At 43.5% G+C, this 19,351-nt stretch overlaps 1 protein-coding gene and 1 pseudogene across 4 annotated transcripts in view; one reads left to right on the plus strand and one right to left on the minus strand.

Moving 5' to 3' along the window:
- Positions 1–19,351, minus strand: part of ACSL1 (acyl-CoA synthetase long chain family member 1) — a 72,597-nt gene that overhangs the window by 6,879 nt on the left and 46,367 nt on the right. For 2 of the 4 annotated variants that reach the window (XM_030312121.2, XM_032592808.1), the window contains exons 8-16: positions 13,618–13,650; positions 13,401–13,452; positions 12,089–12,162; positions 9,522–9,599; positions 7,625–7,759; positions 4,375–4,509; positions 3,358–3,453; positions 2,332–2,404; positions 509–597 (exon numbers count right to left, since the gene is read on the minus strand). In XM_030312121.2, the coding sequence (XP_030167981.1) occupies positions 509–597; positions 2,332–2,404; positions 3,358–3,453; positions 4,375–4,509; positions 7,625–7,759; positions 9,522–9,599; positions 12,089–12,162; positions 13,401–13,452; positions 13,618–13,650 (765 nt within the window). Of the gene's footprint in view, positions 1–508; positions 598–2,331; positions 2,405–3,357; positions 3,454–4,374; positions 4,510–7,624; positions 7,760–9,521; positions 9,600–9,669; positions 9,748–12,088; positions 12,163–13,400; positions 13,453–13,617; positions 13,651–19,351 lie in introns of all 4 variants that reach the window. The other 2 variants (XM_030312122.1, XM_030312123.1) reach the window with 2 other exon arrangements.
- LOC115511780 lies at positions 5,256–6,589 on the plus strand (annotated as a pseudogene).

The following is a 19,351-nucleotide window of genomic DNA, read 5'->3' on the forward strand; positions in this document are numbered from 1 at the left end:
CTATAACCCAGGAGTTACCAAAGCCACGCTGGGATCTTGGGGGTACCTCCAATGCTCCTGTTTCCTTGTCTTAACGACCTCAGCTGCAGTCAGGTTGTAGGGCTAATGCTTGCCTGAGGTTCCTGCTCACAGCTGCTGGAAAGCCCCAAGGGGGATGAAATCACTTTGAAGTCATTAGGCTTTCCTTCCGCTAGCCAGTAGCTCGCTAACAGGTATCCAGGGCAATTAGCCCACCAGAGCTGTGCTCTAGACCCTGAAGCACTGGAGCCTTTGCACGCTCTGAAGCCCAAGTCCCTCTGGTGTCTGATAGAAGAGATGTTAGTGGTACCCCTCCCGCATCAGGAACCTTCAGAAAGAAGCCTGTTGGATCCCGGAGCACCAATGACATCAAGCTCAATGCCTTTACATGACAGTGCCGAGGTCACGGCAGTGCAGGGGTCACGGCCGGCCGTCAGAGGAATGGCGATGAGGGTGAATGACGAGGGGCGGGGGAGGGGGGTTCACTTACCTCGCCCTCGCCCTTGGCTGCCAGGTAGTTCATTTCTTCTACATCAACAAGTTTTACAAAATTACAAGGCATTGGGGCACCAACGTGGCCTGCATGTTCAATAAAAGAATGATCATTCCCAGGAGGACTACTAATACCCTGAAGCCGAATTACTTTTATAGCAAACAAGCCTGCTCCTGCTCATAATAACAGCTGGTGTAAACTTCTGTTTTCTCCCATTATATCCTGCCCCCCCCCCCCCCACAGGAAGTGAACATAGAGTGTTTATTCTTCAAAGAGAGACAAGTATTCAAAAGTCTTTTAGGGACCTCTCCCAAGTTTGGTGCTCCAAATTATTTTTCAGAGTAGAAATAATTTGGCTGCTGGTTTTAAGGGTTTTCTACAAACACCCGGAAGCAAGCTTTCTAAAAGTTCCACTAGGCTCCCACGATCCGATGGCCTCTGCTTATCACCTGCCGCCTCTCTCTCAACAGACTTAACATCCCTGCTTTCTGTAAGAAAACAACACAGGGGTGCCTGATGGGCTCGGTTGGTTAACCGTCTGACTTCAGCCCAGGTCATAATCTCACGGTTTGTGAGTTCAAGCCCTGCATCAGGCTCTGTGCTCTCAGTACAGAGTCTGCTTTGGATCCCCTGCCTCCCTCTTTCTCTCCCACTCACGCTCTCTCTCTCAAAAACAAATAAACATTTACTAAAAAAAAAAAAAAGAAAAGAAAGAATATGTGCAGCTTTGCCAAACCTGGTTTATTCTCTCCCACACCCCCTGGCTCTGACCAAGACTGTCTTTACTTCCTTACGTATGGGAGAACTTGTTTTAGATTTAAGTTTATTAAGATATGATGGTGCTTATTTTCACAGCTAACTCAACTCTCCTGCCCAACGTGGTTCAGACTGGGGTTGTCTTTTCCCAAACAAACAAACAAATAACAGAAATGAGACAGGTTTTAAGAGCATCACAAAGAATTCCTCCTATGTTTTAATAATTTTTGCCTAAGTTAAACCATGAAAAAGGGTCACTGACAGTTGGTGGGAGTCCCAGCAGAATTGTGCTACTAGGGTCCCAGACACTAGAATCCATGTTACTAGATCGCGCTCGTATTTCTAACACGCCAAATAAATCAGCGGGGTCTGCAGAGTGGAGAACTCTGTACTACCTGTGTGCTACAGAGGAGAGCACAGAAACTTTGCAGTCAGACCTGGGCTGGAATCCTGGCTGCGAAGCCTACTGCTGTGCAAATTCTTATACGTTATTTACACGCTTTTTAATCAACAATCACTTCCTCTCCGGGGTCACAGGGCCTGCTTCACAGGGATGCGATGAAGTGCACATGATGTACATCTCAAGCACCTAACACACAACCTCACCCATGACAGCTGCTCCATCGATGACTTCCGTATCTGCCTCTACTTGCGCCTTTTTGGAGAAAGGACTTGTTTCTTTTGCTCTGCGGTCTCGACACCTAGCACGGCACCCAGTGTAAATTCAATTCAAATTTACCAGCATGTAATTAGACCCCAATCAATTCCTTGTAGGCTGTGTTGGGCCCAACATTCTGAACCCGGTAAAAAGGGCATCATGTCTCAGCTGTCAGCCTCAGAATCTAGGTACATTGCCCCCTGTGTTACAGCTGGGTCCTCAAAGCACATCCTGCTCTGCCACAGCGGCTGTTCTCCACCAGGCGCCCTGATTTATGAGGCTGCCCCAAGGCCTAATCACTTGAGACACAGAACTTAAGGTGGTTAATGAACCAATGATGAACCCAATTCCAGTAATTCTGGTTGGAATAACAGGCTTCCAATAAGCAGTGGCCCGCTATGCGTACCTGCTGTCCAGTCTCCAGGCATGGTCAGGCAGCACCCGGCAGTGCATTCGGTCTGTCCGTAGCCTTCGTAAAACTGGACCAGCAAGAGATGAAACGTTATTAAAGGCAACGGTCACACCCATGCTGCAAGTGCACAAATCATTAAGTTCTTGTAACTCCTGAGCAACAGCTGACCATGACCATAGTGAAATCTTTTTAAATGTTGTACAAGTAAAACCTTGGATGGCAAGTAATTTGTTCCGCGAGTGTTCCACAAGACGAGCAAACATTTCTAATGAGTTTTAACTTGATAAACGAGCGATGTCTTGCAATAGGAGCAGTATGTGAGGCCGAACGTCACATGATCACAGCTGAGCCAATGGTTCTGGAGATTTGCTTTGACTTAGGAGTGCTTTAGATTACAAACATGTTTCCGGAACGAATTATGCCTGCAAACCAAGGTTTTCCGGATATGGTAAATTTGTAGGCTACTGCTACGGCTTTGTTATGGCACCCAAACATCTTCACCCCCAACACAAAACACCAGCCTCTGTCCATGGTCATCTTCTTCTACTTAACCTCCTGCAGACAGGCCAGGGGGACACTGACATGGCCCAACAGGTCACACTGCACACCACCCACTCGGGAATGTCCTGGCTCTGTGAGCTCTCGGCTCTGCCCCACGCATGTCTTATATGTCACCCAGTCTCTCCTGCCTCCCCCAACCCCTTTAAGGCAGGTTTTTCTCCATGGTTTGCAAGTGGGGCTTATCGCTTGTGACCCATTTCTATACCTCAGGCCTGATTAAAGGCGAGTCTCCTGGACTGTGCTTGACCCTAGAGAAAATCACACAGTCCGTGGTGGCCACAGACGCATCTTCTCGCGCCTCGTGTTAAAGATATACACGCTCTTTTCTCCGAGCAACCTACGCATAACACGATCTTCCCAGCCAAAATAAGACACCGAACTATAAGGATGACTTTTGGAAAGGAGATTCCTGGGCTTGGAAAAGGCGGAGACAATCGGCTGCAGTGACACCCATCTCACCTGACAGCCGAGCGCTGCTCTCAGAAACGTCAGCACGGTGGCAGACACAGGCGCGGCTCCTGTGACCATCAGCCTGACCTTTCCTCCCAGGCTCGACTTACAAGGCAAGGAGAGAGGAGACAGTGAGGGTCAAACGGCTGCACGTTGGTGGCCTTCTCCAAGACACCTTTTGGGAACCCAGTACCCCCAATCCACCACTCCTCCTCCACAGCCACACAGAGCTCACCCATGCACACGCAATTCACAGGCGTTCAAAGGAGGAATGCCTGGCTGGAGCCGAAGCGACACCCTTCACTCTCAATGGGTATGAAGAATAACCCAACACCACTACTTGTGGGTATTGTTTTGTTTTGTTTTTTTACTTGCAATTAAAAATATTATTTTTTTAATGTTTATTTATTTTTGAGAGAGACAGAGACAGACCTTGAGCAGGGGGGGTGGGGGGAGGGGGAGACAGAGGGAGACACAGAGTCCTTAGCAGGCTCCAGGCTCTGAGCTGTCAGCACAGAGCCCAACACGGGGCTTGAACTCACGGACCGTGAGATCATGACATGAGCCGAAGTCGGATGCCCAACTGACCGAGCCACCCAGGTGCCCCTACTTGCATGTATTTTTAAGGAATTAGCACAAGAGTGTGGTGGACTGGGGGCAAACACCACATTTTTTGGCATTTGTTTGGACATAATATCGTCATTCCACATTCTTTATCACTTGTGCCTAAAAAATGACATTGAAAGTAACATACCTGTTTCAGAAAGCAAAGCAAAATAAACAATTAGAAAAGCTCTAATACCCTGATTCCTTTCCTTCCCTGCCATCTCACCACGTTGCTCAGGTTTATACTGGATACTGAGGTTTACTTAGTGGCTTGGCCCTTAATTTTTAGAAATGTGCCAGACTTAATAAAAACATGCCATTCTCTCTTACCTTCATACTTTGCTTTAAAAAAAGAGCCCTCATAGAAACTCTGAAGCCAAAGTTAGTTTACATGACAAACAACAGTTTTGAGTCTGTCACCTGTATCTTGTGGAAGATCAGTTTGTCCCACAGGCTGTTGTTTCTAATGATGCCACTGCGAAGCTCTGATTCTTTTCTCTTGGAGGCAAAGTCCAGGAGCCATCGCTTCAGGGTGGTGTTTGCCTGCCCAAAAATCTGATGGGTCAAGAAAAGAGAAGGTTTCAAAACGACGAGGATGGCTACAATCAGAAAGTCAGACAGCAACAGGTGTCGGCAAAGGTGCGGAGAAACTGGAACCTCCCCCCCTATGTTGCTGGGGGTGGGGTGGGAAATGTCATACAGCTCGGTCACTTTGGAAAGTAGACTGGCAGTTCCTCAAATAGTTAAACACAGAGTTACCATGTGACCCGGCAATTCCGCTCCAATGTAAGTACCCAAGAGAAAAGAAGGCACGTGTCCATGCAGAAACTTGTACATGAATGTTCATAGCATCATTATGCATGATAGCCAAAGAGGGACGACAACCCAAATGCCCACCCATGCATGAAAAGATAAATAAAATGTGTTATATCTGTTCAATTTAAGAAACATAACAGATGAACATAGGAGAAGGGAAGGAAGGAAAAATAAGATGAACACAGAGAGGGAGGCAAACCATAAGATACTCAAATACAGAGAACAGCCTGGGCATGCTGGCAGGGTGTTGGGTGGGGGCGGATGGGCTAGATGGGTGATGGGCAGTAAGGAGGGCACTTGTTGGGATGAGCATTGGGTGTTATATGTAAGTGATGAATCACTGGGTTCTGCTCTTGAAACCAATATGACACTGAATGTTAATTAACTTTAATTTAAATAAATAAATTTAAAAAATAAAATGCCAAACCATTATAACAGGACTGATCTTGTTATGTCAAAAAAAATGTGTTATAGCTTTCTGCCCGTGGACGCCGCCGAGTAAGCATCGTGAAAGTCTCCCCTCCCCCCGCCGTCATGTCTAAGTCAGAGTCTCCCAAAGAGCCCTAACAGCTGCGGAAGCTTTTCATTGGAGGTTTGAGCTTTGAAACAACCGGTGAGAGTCTGAGGAGCCATTTTGAGCAATGGGGAACGCTTACGGACTGTGTGGTAATGAGAGATCCAAACACCAAGCGCTCCAGAGGCTTTGGGGTTTGTCACCTATGCCACTGTGGAAGAGGTGGATGCAGCCATGAATGCAAGGCCACACAAGGTGGACGGAAGAGTTGTGGAACCAAAGAGGGCTGTCTCGAGAGAAGATTCTCAAAGACCTGGTGCCCACTTAACTGTGAAAAAGATTTTTGTCGGTGGCATTAAAGAAGACACTGAAAAACATCATCTAAGAGATTCTTTTGAACAGTATGGGAAAATTGAAGTGATTGAAATCATGACTGACCGAGGCAGTGGCAAAAAGAGAGGCTTTGCTTTTGTGACCTTTGACGACCCTGACTCTGTAGACAAGATTGTCATTCAAAAATGCCGTGCTGTGAACGGCCACAACTGTGAAGTAAGGAAAGCTTTATCTAAGCAAGAGATGGCTAGTGCTTCCTCCAGCCAAAGAGGTCGAAGTGGTCCTGGGAACTTCGGTGGTGGTCGTGGAGGTGGTTTTGGTGGGAATGACAACTTTGGCCGTGGAGGAAACTTCAGTGGGCGAGGTGGCTTTGGCGGCAGTCGAGGTGGTGGTGGGAGTGGGGATGGCTATAACGGATTTGGTAACGATGGAAGCAACTTTGGAGGTGGTGGAAGCCATAATGATTTTGGCAATTACAACAATCAATCTTCACATTTTGGACCCATGAAAGGAGGAAATTTTGGAGGCAGAAGCTCTGGCCCCTATGGTGGTGGAGGCCAATACTTTGCCAAACCACGAAACCAAGGCGGCTATGGCGGTCCCAGCAGCAGCAGTAGCTATGGCAGTGGCAGAAGGTTTTAATTACTGCCAGGAAACAAAGCTTAGCAGGAGAGGAGAGCCAGAGAAGTGACAGGGAAGCTACAGGTTCCAACAGATTTGTGAACTCAGCCAAGCACAGTGGTGGCAGGACCTAGCTGCTACAAAGAAGACATGTTCTAGACAATACTCATGTGTATGGGCAAAAAACTCGAGGACTGTATTTGTGACTAATTGTATAACAGGTTATTTTAGTTTCTGTCCTGTGGAAAGTGTAAAGCATTCCAACAAAGGGTTTTAATGTAGATTTTTTTTTTTTTTGCACCCATGCTGTTGATTGCTAAATGTAATAGTCTGATCATGACGCTGAATAAATGTGTCTTTAAAAAAAAAAAATGTGTTATAACCATACAGTGGAATATTACTTGACCATTTAAAGGGATGAAGTACGGACCCATGTTACAACATGGATGAACCTTGAAAATACGCTAAGTGAAAGAAGCCAGACACAAAAGAACAGATATGTCATGATTCCATTCATATGAAAGTCCAGAACAGGGAAATCTATACATGCAAAAAGTAGATTCATTTTGCCTGGGGGTAGAAGGCGGTAGGGGATAGCTATGGGTCAGGTACAGCGTTTCCTTTCAAGGTAGTAAAAATGGGTTCTGGTGATGGGTGCAGAGCTCTGTGAATGTCCTAAAAACCTTTGAATTTTACACTTAAATGGGTGAATTATACGGACGGTAAATCATATCTCAATCAAGGTATTTTAAAAAGTTTCTTTAAAGAACCATTAAAAAAACCAAGCAGGTTCTCATAGATAACAGAAGCCCTACTTTCCAATAAAGAGCATGAAAACTGCCCGGTCCAAATTCATCTTGAAGAATGCTCATGCCACAAGCTGGTCTGGCCCAGGATGTGTGGTCCGTGCCACAGTGACGCCCTACGGAGAGGCTGGCATTCTCTCCATCCCTGGCTTGGCTCAGTCGTTTCTTTCTATGTGGCTAAGTAAGTCATCTTATGTGTGCGTGGACATTACCATTTATAGAGTCGTTTCATAGTTATTGTTCTCATGTGATGCGATTAGCAATTTTATGAGCTACACAGCATGGGGCGGAGGGAACAGTTCATCGTGCAGATGACAGAACAGAGGCTCAAAAGAGTTTACTGTACAAATAAGATGACCTCCCACTTACACCTGTGTTGGGCCTTTCAGTTAACAAAGTCTGTTGGCCTGTTTTTTTCTCAGAGTCCTAACCAACAGCTCTGTGAGGTAGATGATTTCTGGTTTTACCGATGGGTAAACTGCGCTTTCCTGAGACCATGGGAACAGAAGGTACCCGGCTGAGCCCGATTCAAACCCAAGTCTCGGACTCGAGGCCCCCCTCTCTGCTGCTCAGAACTTACTCGGTCAAACATCCGGTTCAGCAGTCTGGGGACCACAGGAAAGATAGTGGGTTGAAGTGTCTTGAGGTCGTCCATAAGCAGCCTGATGTCTCCTTGGAAAAATCCGATTTTAGCTCCATGACACAGCATTACACACTAGGGCAGGAAACGAAAATAACATCAGCATCGCAACAGGCGCTACACAACATACACACAGATACCCAGGGCTTCAGCTTGAGCATTCTGGACCAGTTTCCAGAAAGCCTGAAGTTTCTACACGTGGGTATCTTTTCAAAAAGTGTTCTTACATTCCCCAGTCATTGCACAACATGGAAATGCGGTACTTCTCTTGATCATCCTGAAGATAAAGGAGCTGGTTAAGAATCAGGCAGTGGTGTTTTTAGGGACGATGATGGAGCTCCCGCTGTTTTAGGTTTATGATAAATGGGTGGTGAATGTCATGTGATCCAAGTATTTTACTCTTCTAGAAACTTTAGGCCTAATTTATTCTCAAAACAAAAACCTAGCTACGTTGCAAACTTGGCTACTTGCCAGGCTTCTTAAAGTCCCATTTTGAAAATCTGAATCTAACTAAAAATTTCTGAAAAGCCACTGGATATGTCGCCATTGACATCCTGGGCCATCAAACACCAGAGTGGCCTGCTGTAGGATCCATTGTGTGGATGTGTTCCTGTCTGATGCAAATGGCACTGGCAAGCCATAAGTGCTTGACAAACAGTCAGCCTATTTTAAATTTTAAAAAGAAAGAGAGATTCAAAAGATGATGTCACGGAAGTACAAATGGTCTCAGGCCCGAAAGCAGAAACCACTGGAAAGGGACACCACAGTTCACGGTTGAAATTTTCAAGCGCAGGGGGCTTTTGTTCAGGTGTGCCCCGACCTCCCAGGCATCCTTCCAAAACTGCCATTAGTTATACATGGTCCATTATCAGCTCGCTTGAGATCACTCTGGAAACTCACAAGATCTCCTGAGGTGTGCAGTAGCAGAGGTAACAGATGGAAGACAGGATCTCGTGACCCTTGATCCTTTAGGGCTAAGAGTGCCCTTAAGGGCAGCAGCCAATCAGAGGGCCGCTAGCTCTGGATTAGTCACCTCTTTGTCACAGACACCTCGCACGGTGCCCGGCACACAGCTGCTGCTCAGTAAATATTTGTTAAATGAATGGATGGCACCCATTGTTTTTTTTCCTAGAAGTATACGATCCAAAATTGTCCACGAAGGAAAAGAGATGGTTCTCGGTCAGTTTTTAAACTAGTCTCACAGTTGTGCACAGGGAGCCCGGGCAAAGGTCAGCTGTATATCACCCTGCTTTCCCAAGGGCACTGAGAATACTGGTGAAAAAAAGTGTGTCTTAAGCCGACTTGTGCGCTATTAACAAGCACCATCAAAAATAGAGACTTCTTACAGAGGCAGAAGCCTCTCAAGGCTTTGTAGGATGGTGTTCATAAAAATTCTACTTTTAAAGTTAAATTTCTGGAATCATGCCCACGTGCATATCCTTTGAAAGTCTGAGCTTCTAATTTTAAAATGAATGATTAATAAAGTTCAGATATCGGGGTGCCAGGGTAGCTCAGTCAGTTAAGTGTCCAACTTTGGCTCAAGTCATGATCCCACGGTTCATGAGTTCGAGTCCTGCGTCAGGCTCTGTGCAGACAGCTGGAGCCTGGAGACTGCTTCGGATTCTGTGTCTCCCTGTCTCTCTCTGCCCCTCCCCTGCTTGTTCTCTCTCTCTCTCTCTCTCTCTCTCAAAAATCAATAAACTTAAAAAAAAATACAGTTCAAGTATCCAGACCCCCACCCCCAAATTTATACTCCTTAAAATAATCAGCACCATTTCTAAAACGGGGCTGAGCAAAGAATTAACTGTGGGGATGACAGTCTACACATAAGACTTACCAGCAGAAGCTGCTCATACATGTGTGCGAGTGGCAAAAACGAAATGTGTGTGTCACTGGCATTCAGGGCAAGTACCTTCTGTAAAACAGGACAACTTAGCACAACAAAAACAAGCAAGCAAGCAAGAAAAGTAAAACAAGGGGCCTACCTCTACAACTCTTTCAAACATATGGGCAAGAGGCAAGAATGAGATCAAAGTATCATCTGGGGAAGGATCAACTGTATTCTGCAAACAGATACCAGCAAGCAGAAACGCATTAAGATTCCCAGCAATTCCCCATTTGAATTTCAGAGCACATAATACCTCAATACCAAGGAGAAACAGCTTTTGCTTACATTCTGAAATTGTTTCTCTCCAAAGGATTAAATGAAAATCAACACTTTAATTATACAGTTAGAGTAGAGCTCACTCCTGATGAAGTAAACCCACTCGTGACGACGTTAATCAAAATAAGGCAGACTTTGTCCAGATTGGGATATTAAGGAATCATGTGCTTTAACATGATACCCCACAGCCCAGTAAGCTCAACTTCACCTTAAGAAGTAAAAGGTCCGTTCCAACACAAGGTAACATATTATGTTGTGGAAACAGAAGATCTATTACAACATAAGATAGTGTATTGTGTTGAAAAGGGAAAGGACGAGAGAAGAGAAATTGAATTTCCAAGCTCTTTTATAGTATAAATGCATGTTGAGTATTTTAGTTTGATTAACGTCTTCACCTGAATGGCCTACTTCACCCCATGAAAAATAATCTTGATTTGTTTGCTGCAAGCTCTGATCTGGCACCATCTGCAATAAAATGCTGATTGTGATACAGGTTGCAGCTGGATTGAGCAAGGCATCTGGTTTCCGTTTCAAGGCTAAGAATGTTCATGTTATTTACGTACAAAATTCTGGCCAAAGCAGGGGCTGCCTTACAGCAGCTGTTGCCACACCAGTTAAGAAACGGAGGCCTTGTCGGGTGTCTATGCAACCATTTCTGGGCTGTGCCCGTTCCCTCCTTGAAGCTGGCCTGTCCCTCACGATAATGTGGTGACCAGCAAACTTAGCAGCTCCAGAAGCAGGTGATGGAAGCTGAACATGCCATAATCTTAGCTTAATTTTATTCAAGCGTGATCTGCGTCCCAAATAGTACATCTTGGTAGGAAACTGCTACATAATGAGGAGTCAGACTCGGTAATTTCTATACTTTTCAATTTTCTGATTTGGTACCCGCCCCCCCCCCCCCAATGTATGTTACTAAGATTAGAAGTTTTACAAAGTTGTGAGTGCCCCCGATAGTATAATTAATTTTAAACAAAGTTTGTAGCCATTCGCCTCCATGAGCCACTAACCTTATTTTAAGTTTTCTTTGAAGGCTAATTAGGAAATTAAAATTCCAGGTGGATGAGGCACTAAATATTGAATTCTGTTTATAAAGTTGTATGTCGAAAAAGGAACTGGGAACTAAGAAAGTGTGAGTGTAGGTAAGAGACAGACCTTCTCCAGCCACCAAAGATGCACATTCCCCAAAACCATTCAGCACAGGCTCCCAGCACAAAAATTAGGACCTACGCAACCTTCCCAGAGACCGCAAAAGCAAATCATGTAAAATGTGCCACGGGGATGAGGGAAAGGCATGATATTGCTTGATAAGTACTTTTTTTTAAAAGGCAAGTTTGAAATATACCCTTGGTGCTACAGACTGAATTGTGTCCCCCTCCCCAAATTTATGTTAAAGCCCTAACCCCCAGTGTGACTCTATTTGGAGATAGAGCCCCTGGGGAGGTAATTCAGGTTAAATGAGACCATAAACTGGGGGGCTCATCTAATAGGGCTGGTGCCCTTGGAAGCAGAGGAAGAAACACCAGAAACCTCTCTCTCATTCTCTGTGTGCACAAAGAGGAAAGGCCATGTGAGGACACAGCGAGGAGGCCAGAAGAGAGCCCTCACCAGAAACCAAATTTACTGACACCTTGATCATGGATTTCCAGCCTCTAGAACTGTGAGAAAATAAATGTCTGTCATTTAAGTCACTCAGCCTGTGCTATTTTGCTATGGCGGCCCCGCAGACTAGGACACTTGGAGGGCAAACTTTAATAAGAAACCAACTGAAGGTCAAGGTTTTAATCTTCTCATAAAATAGAAGTCAGATCAACTGTAATAAGTGACAGTAATTCAAAAACCTTCCGCAGCATTTAACGTTTCATTGTCTGCTTAAAGAAATTACGTTCCCCACCCCAGGATGGGAGCACTAGAGAGTCATTTCTTCTTGGTCCTCTCCTGGAAACATTTCTATAGGGCAGTACCCACATGAAGTGTTACTACATAAAAGTTATAATAACTTGTCTGTCAATTCAGCTTAATGGTCACAAGCAGGAGTTGGAGATTAGGTCCACAATGAAAACTATCTGAGAGAAGGTGATCTTAGACCATATTAGAGCTCAGACCTCATCCCCACGTCAAACAGTGCTCCAAACACAGCAGGGACCAAACATGGCGGTTCTGCCATAAAACACTTTCATTCTTGAGGCCTAGTGCCAACCACTGAGCGTGAAGAAAGATGGCAATATCCCAACACTTACCTCTGTTATTTTCACAAAAGCTGAACAATCACTCACTATATTTTGATGAGTGATCAGGGCTCCTTTGGGGTAGCCTGAGGAACACACATGAGCAGAAACCAAGTTAAAGAAACGCCATCCCCAAATGACAGGAATTAAGGAAGCCCAGAACCCTGTATAATTGGGGCCTCAAATGCCTCTAGTGTTCGGTGCAACTGTGAAAGCCAAATGCTGAATGACATTAAATCCCTAAACAATCTGCAATCCTTTACATGAAAAGATTGTCTTAAACAACCTTTATTAACATGGGTGAGTGTTAGAGGGCGTGTGTAGTGGGAAGAGGAGAAAACAGGAATTTTATTTCTGGAAATAAAATGTTGGTTTATCCCAAGAAATGGGCGGATCCACTGTCGCCTTCAATAAATGTCTGAGGAAATACACGGCACACTCAGATTCTGGGAATGTCTGACAGGGCCACAAGGACACTGCGCTCGCAACACTTCTGTCTCCTCTGCTTTTAGTCCATCTGTAGTTCAACTACATCACCTGTCGGTCACCCAAGAAAGGGGGCAGGGAATACACACCTCCAGATACCACTTAGAAGCAACTGCATTTCATTGGGTAAATTCCTAGCAGTGCTACTGCTGGGTCATAGGGTAGGTCTATTTTTAATTTTTTGAAGAACCTCCACACTGTTTTCCAGAGCGTTTGCACCAGTTTGCATTCCCACCAACAGTGCAAGAGGGTTCCCGTTTCTCCACATCCTCACCGGCATCTACAGTCTCCTGATTTGTTCATTTTAGCCACTCAGGAGTGCTGATGCATAGGGGCACTTGTACCCCAATGTTTATAGCAGCACTTTCAACAATAGCCAAATTATGGAAAGAGCCTAAATGTCCATCAACTGATGAATGGATAAAGAAATTGTGGTTTATATACACAATAGAATACTACCTGGCAACGAGAAAGAATGAAATTTGGCCTTTTGTAGCAACGTGGATGGAACTGGAGGGTATTATGCTAAGTGAAATAAGTCATACAGAGAAAGATACCATATGTTTTCACTCTTATGTGGATCCTGAGAAACTTAACAGAAGACCATGGGGGAGGGGAAGGAAAAAAAAAAAAGGTTAGAGAGGGAGGGAGCCAAAACATAAGAGACTCCTAAAAACTGAGAACTGAGGGCTGATGGGGGGTGGAAAGGAGGGGAGGGTGGGTGATGGGTATTGAGGAGGGCACCTTTTGGGAGGAGCACTGGGTGTTGTATGGAAACCAATTTGACAATAAATTTCATATTAAAAAAAAAAAGAAGCAACTGCATTTCAAACCTTACCTGTAGTTCCACTGGTGAAGCAAATCACTGCAAGATCTTCAGGTGCTGGCGGCTAGAGCACATTAAAAACAAACACACAAACAAACAAACAAACCCAAGGGTGGTGTAAGTCAGAACAGAAAGAAAACTATAAGCCATACATTGATCCCCAAGGTTTCTACCAGTCTTGGAGACTAGTTATCAGCAGGGCTTAGCAGGGCTGACATCGTGTACTCACCTTAGGTCTCTGTCTGTTGGCTCTTCCCAGGTCCTTAAGGAGAAGAGAAAAAAAAAAAATCTTAAATGGAAACATTTTCAAAATGTAAAAAATAAGGCGACATCGATAAAGTCACTTCAACTTGACTCTACTGTGGGATTCACTCAGAGCTGGCTCAAAGACAATGTCCATTTCAAATGAAAGAAACTGACCACTTTAATTAACCTGAAGTGACATATTTATGCATTGCTCTAACAAGCCACTTTCCAGGGGCATCTTAGTGGCTCAGTTGCTCAAGCATCTGACTTCCACTCAGGTCATGATCTCACGGTTCTTGAGTTTGAGCCCCGCGTCGGGCTCTGTGCTGACAGTTCAGAGCCTGGAGCCTGCTTTGGATTCTGTGTCTCCCTCTCTCTCTGCCCCTACCCCCCTCATGCATGTTCTCTCTCTCGCTCTCTCAAAAACAAATAAACATTAATACATTTTTTTAAAAAGGAGCCATTTTCCAGTTGTCTTCTCTCATATAAAACCAAACAAATGGTGTCAGGTCTAGCCCTTGAAACAGGATTTATCCAAAAGACAGGAATCAGGGGCGCCTGGGTGGCGCAGTCGGTTAAGCGTCCGACTTCAGCCAGGTCACGATCTCGCGGTCCGTGAGTTCGAGCCCCGCGTCGGGCTCTGGGCTGATGGCTCAGAGCCTGGAGCCTGTTTCCGATTCTGTGTCTCCCTCTCTCTCTGCTCCTCCCCCGTTCATGCTCTGTCTCTCTCTGTCCCAAAAATAAATAAACGTTGAAAAAAAATTTTAAAAAAAAAAACAAAAGACAGGAATCAGAGGTTTTTTATGATGGATTTCTTGTCCGCACTCCCACACCCTTTTATGGCTGGCTCTTGACCAAAAGCAAACCACAGTCATAACCAAAGAACTGCAGACGCTCTGCGCCCTCCTGAGACCAGAGCACAGCACCGACGTGTGGTCACCCAGCTCTGGATGACTGGATCACCGGCAGTCCCCGCAGGATGAAATGCTACAGGCTCAAATATCTATACTCCCCACATGGAGTGGATAAAAGATTTGGGAACCTCAGATTATAAAACGGTCCTTGACACGGGGCGCCTGGGTGGCTCAGTTGGTTGAGCCTCTGACTCTTGGTTTCAGCTCAGGTCACGATCTCACGGTTCGTGGGTTCCAGCCCTGTGTTGGGCTCTGCGCTAACAGTGCAGAGCCTGCTTGGGATTCTCTCTCCCTCTCTCTCTGCCCCTCTCCCATTCATTCTCTCTCTCTCTCTCTCTCTCTCTCTCTCTCAAAATAAATAAACAAACTTAAAAAAAAATAAAAGTGTCCATGACAGAAGACGGAAGAGCACTGCTGGATGGACACAAAGAGCTGCAGGTTCATTTCCGAGGATGCATCTCCCAGCAGCTGGTTCCCAGTCACTACCTGGGGTCCATTGTGATGTTGTTCAGTTCACTGCATGGAGGTATCTTGGTGGCCACTTCAATTAGCTATTAATTTCTTTAATGAACTATTTATATTCCTTTCCTATTAAAACAGAATAGCTTGAATGAGCATATGGAGTGAGCATGCTAGAATTACATGGAAATTCGATCAGTGTGCTCAGGGCTCAGTGAGTTTCTGCCCAGCATACACTTTTAAACCATTTTTTAAAAAAAGTTTATTTATTTTGGACTTTAAGCTGTACTACAAAGCTCTAATCATCAAGACAGTATGGTACTGGCACAAGAACAGACACTCAGATCAATGGGACAGAATAGAGAACCCAGAAATGGGCCCACAAACATATGGCCAACTAATCTTTGACGAAGCAGGAAAGAATGTCCAATGGAATAAAGACAGTCTCTTCAGCAAGTGGTGCTGGGAAAACTGGACAGTAACATGCAGAAAAATGAACCTGGACCACTTTCTTACTCCATATACGAAAATAAAGTCAAAATGGATGAAAGACCTAAATGTAAGACAGGAAGTCATCAAAATACTAGAGGAGAAAGCAGGCAAAAACCTCTTTGACCCTGGCCACAGCAGCTTCTTATTCAACATGTCTCCGGACAAGGGAAGGGAAACAAAAGCAAAAATGAACTATTGGGACCTTGTTAAAATAAAAAGCTTCTGCATAGCGAAGGAAACAATCAGCAAAACTAAAAGGTAACGGTCAGAATGGGAGAAGGTATTTGCAAACGACATATCCGATAAAGGGTTAGTATCCAAAATCTATAGAGAACTTATCAAACTCACCACCCAAAAAACAAATAATCCAGTGAAGAAATGGGCAAAAAACATGAATAGACACTTCTCCAAAGAAGACATCCACATGGCCAACCGACCCATGAAAAAATGCTTAACATCACTCATCATCAGGAAAATACAAATCAAGACCACAATGAGATACCCCCTCACACCTGTCAGAAGGGCTAACATTAACAATTCAGGCAACAAAAGATGTTGGTGAGGATGCGGACAAAGAGGACCTCTTTTGCACTGCTGGTGGGAATGCAAATTGGTGCAGCCACTCTGGAAAACAGTATGGAGGTTCCTCAAAAAATTAAAAATAGAACTACCCTATGACCCAGCAATTGCACTACTAGGTATTTATCCAAGGGATACGGGTATGCTGTTTTGAAGGGGCACATGCACCCCAATGTTTATAGCAGCACTATCAATAATAGCTAAAGTTATGGAAAGAGCCCAAATGTCCATCGATGGATGAATGGATAAAGAAGATGTGGTGTGTGCGTATATATTTATATATATATGTATATATAAATATATACACACACACACATGCATGCTCACACACACAATGGAGTATTACTCAGCAATCAAAAAGAGTGAAATCTTGCCCTTTGCAACTATGTGGATGGAACTAGAGGGTATTATGCTAAGTGAAATTAGTTAAGTCAGAGAAAGACAAATATCTTATGACTTCACTCATATGAGGACTTTAAGACACAAAACAGATGAACATAAGGGAAGGGAAGCAAAAATAATATAAAAACAGGGAGGGGGACACAAACATAAGAGACTTAAGGACACAAACATAAGGAGACTTAAATAGCTGAGTAATAAGGAGAGGGTTACTGGAGGGGTTGTGGGAGGAGGTATGGGCTAAATGGGTACGGGGCATTAAGGAATCTACTCCTGAAATAATGGTTGTACTATATGCTAACTAACTTGGATGTAAATTAAAAAAATAAATAAAAATTAAAAAATAATAAAACAATAAAAAAATTTAAAAAAAGTTTACTTATTTTGAGAGAGAGAAAGAGAGATAGCACACAAGCAGGGGAGGGGCAGAGAGGGAGGGAAAGAGAGTGAGAATCCCAAACAGGTTCTACACTGTCAGTGCAGAGCCCAATGCAGGGCTTGATCCAATTAACAGTGAGATCATGACCTGAGCTGAAATCAAGAGCCAGATGCCTAACTGACTGAGCCACCCAGGCACCCCCAAACCATTTTTAATCTTAATTACATTTTAAATTATGTATATAATAGACTGCTGATTAAAAACAGGAACAGTGAAGTCCAAGTAGAAGTCAACTAAGAGCTAAAGCAATAATAATTCCTTTTTTTTTTAAAGTAATCTTTATCAGACCCAAATCTCCACTCATCTGTTCAAAATTCTTACATAACTTCTTGAGATCTCTAATTCTTCAAAAATTGATATTAAGTAAAATACAGCCACAGCTACATGCAGTTTGGCTTTTATTTTATTGGGAACACACATGATCAAAATTAGTGCCCTATATGCCAAGAAGGTTCACAGCCTCAAACCTGTATAATGACATCATGTAGAAAAGAGTACGGCAACCATAAAAATAAATGAGTTGCCATCTTCAGGCTCCAAATGCCCAAACAAAACAAAACAAAAAACCTCGCCCAGAAGGAAAACTGAATTCTAGTTAATGAATAACATGCTGAAGTATTTGGGGGTAATAAACTCTGCAACTTAATGAAAATGCATTAAAAAAAGATAATGAATGAATAAAGGGACAGAGTAATGCACGAATATGTGATAAAGCAAATATATTAAAACATTAGCTGCAGATGTTTGGTGGGCATATGGCAGTCTACTGTACAATTCTTGGTACTTTGTACCTGTTCTTGTTTGCATGTCTGAAAATATTCATAATAAAATATCCAAAGCAAAAACTCCAAATACCAATATTTCTCTTTTTGATCCTATAAAAACATATGTCAACATAAACTTGATCATATGATCAACTGGAAGGCCAATGTTAAATTCCCTTCTTAAAAATTACTTAATCTTTTGCTTACAAATTTTTAAAACCCAAGTATGAATCATATGACACAGGTAAGTGGAAAACAATGTCTTTTATAAATAAAATCTTTAAATTTTTTTTTTTTCAACATTTATTTATTTTTGGGACAGAGAGAGACAGAGCATGAACGGGGGAGGGGCAGAGAGAGAGGGAGACACAGAATCGGAAACAGGCTCCAGGCTCTGAGCCATCAGCCCAGAGCCCGACGCGGGGCTCAAACTCACGGACCGCGAGATCGTGACCTGGCTAAAGTCGGACGCTTAACCGACTGCGCCACCCAGGCGCCCCTATAAATAAAATCTTTAATGTTAACTTTACATTACAATCTTCATTTACCTAAATTTTTTAATCTTAAAATTATGTCATCATAGAAAAATAAAAAAATACCAAAAAATTCCTGTGGGTGTGTGCATGTGTGTGCACGTTTGTGTGGTGGGGTTAGGGAAAAGATGGAGGAAAAAAATTACATTGTAAATGGCATTATTGTGATCACAAGTGAAATTAACAAATGTGCAGAAATGCTAGGTAAAAAGCTAGCTAAAAACCCAACTGAACAGTACAGCACACCCATTCTTATGGACTAAGCATCTATTCTACTGTGTGCGTCTCTGTATAAATGTGAGGCAGAAGGCTCTGTTAGAACAAATTAGTTTCTCTATGACCGCTAAGTTCCTCCAGAAAGGTATTATATAGATCCTTGTTTATAGCCTCCAATTCCTTGTAGAAGGAGAACTATAAGTAAAATTTCAAACCCTATTTATAACAGTTCCAGGAAAATATTTATAACATTTTCAGAAGGAGAACAGCCAATTCCTGTGATATGTACCTGACAAGATCCTCCTCTTACTAGCTTCTCTGGATTAAACTCTAATCCAAATCCAACTGGGAGAATCAGCTTTTTACATGTGATGTCAAACAACCAATTTAAATATACACCACATTTGTTTTCCTAGAATGGTTACCCTTAAAGTTCTGATTAAGGTGAATCTCAAGAAATTTAATATAAAAATAAACCAAATCAAACATGTATGCTGGAAATCCACCAGGATGCTACAAAAGCAACTTGAGAAAAAGAATAATGAGGCAGGTTTCTATAGCTGGCTCCATTTTAGAAACAAATCAGTAAGTAAATGGCATTAAAGGCTAAAAAGAACATACAAACTTAAATCTCCAGCCGAATCAGAAATTCACATTTCTGGAGCACTTGGGTGGCTCAGTTGGTTGAGCATCCAAGTTCGGCTCAGGTCAGGATCTCGCAGTTCACGAGTTTGAGCCCCACATCGGGCTCACTGCTGTCAGCACAGAGCCTGCTTTAAATCCTCTGTCCCCTCTATCTGCCCCTCCTCCGCTTGTACTCTCTTTCTCTCTCTCTCAAAAATAAATAAACATTAAGAAGAAAAAAAGAAATTCACATTTCTACCATTTATTGGCATGGCTGGTCAGTGCTCTAGAATAAATG

This window comes from Lynx canadensis, chromosome B1 (genome assembly GCF_007474595.2).
Source record: "Lynx canadensis isolate LIC74 chromosome B1, mLynCan4.pri.v2, whole genome shotgun sequence".
Lineage (NCBI taxonomy): Eukaryota > Metazoa > Chordata > Mammalia > Carnivora > Felidae > Lynx > Lynx canadensis.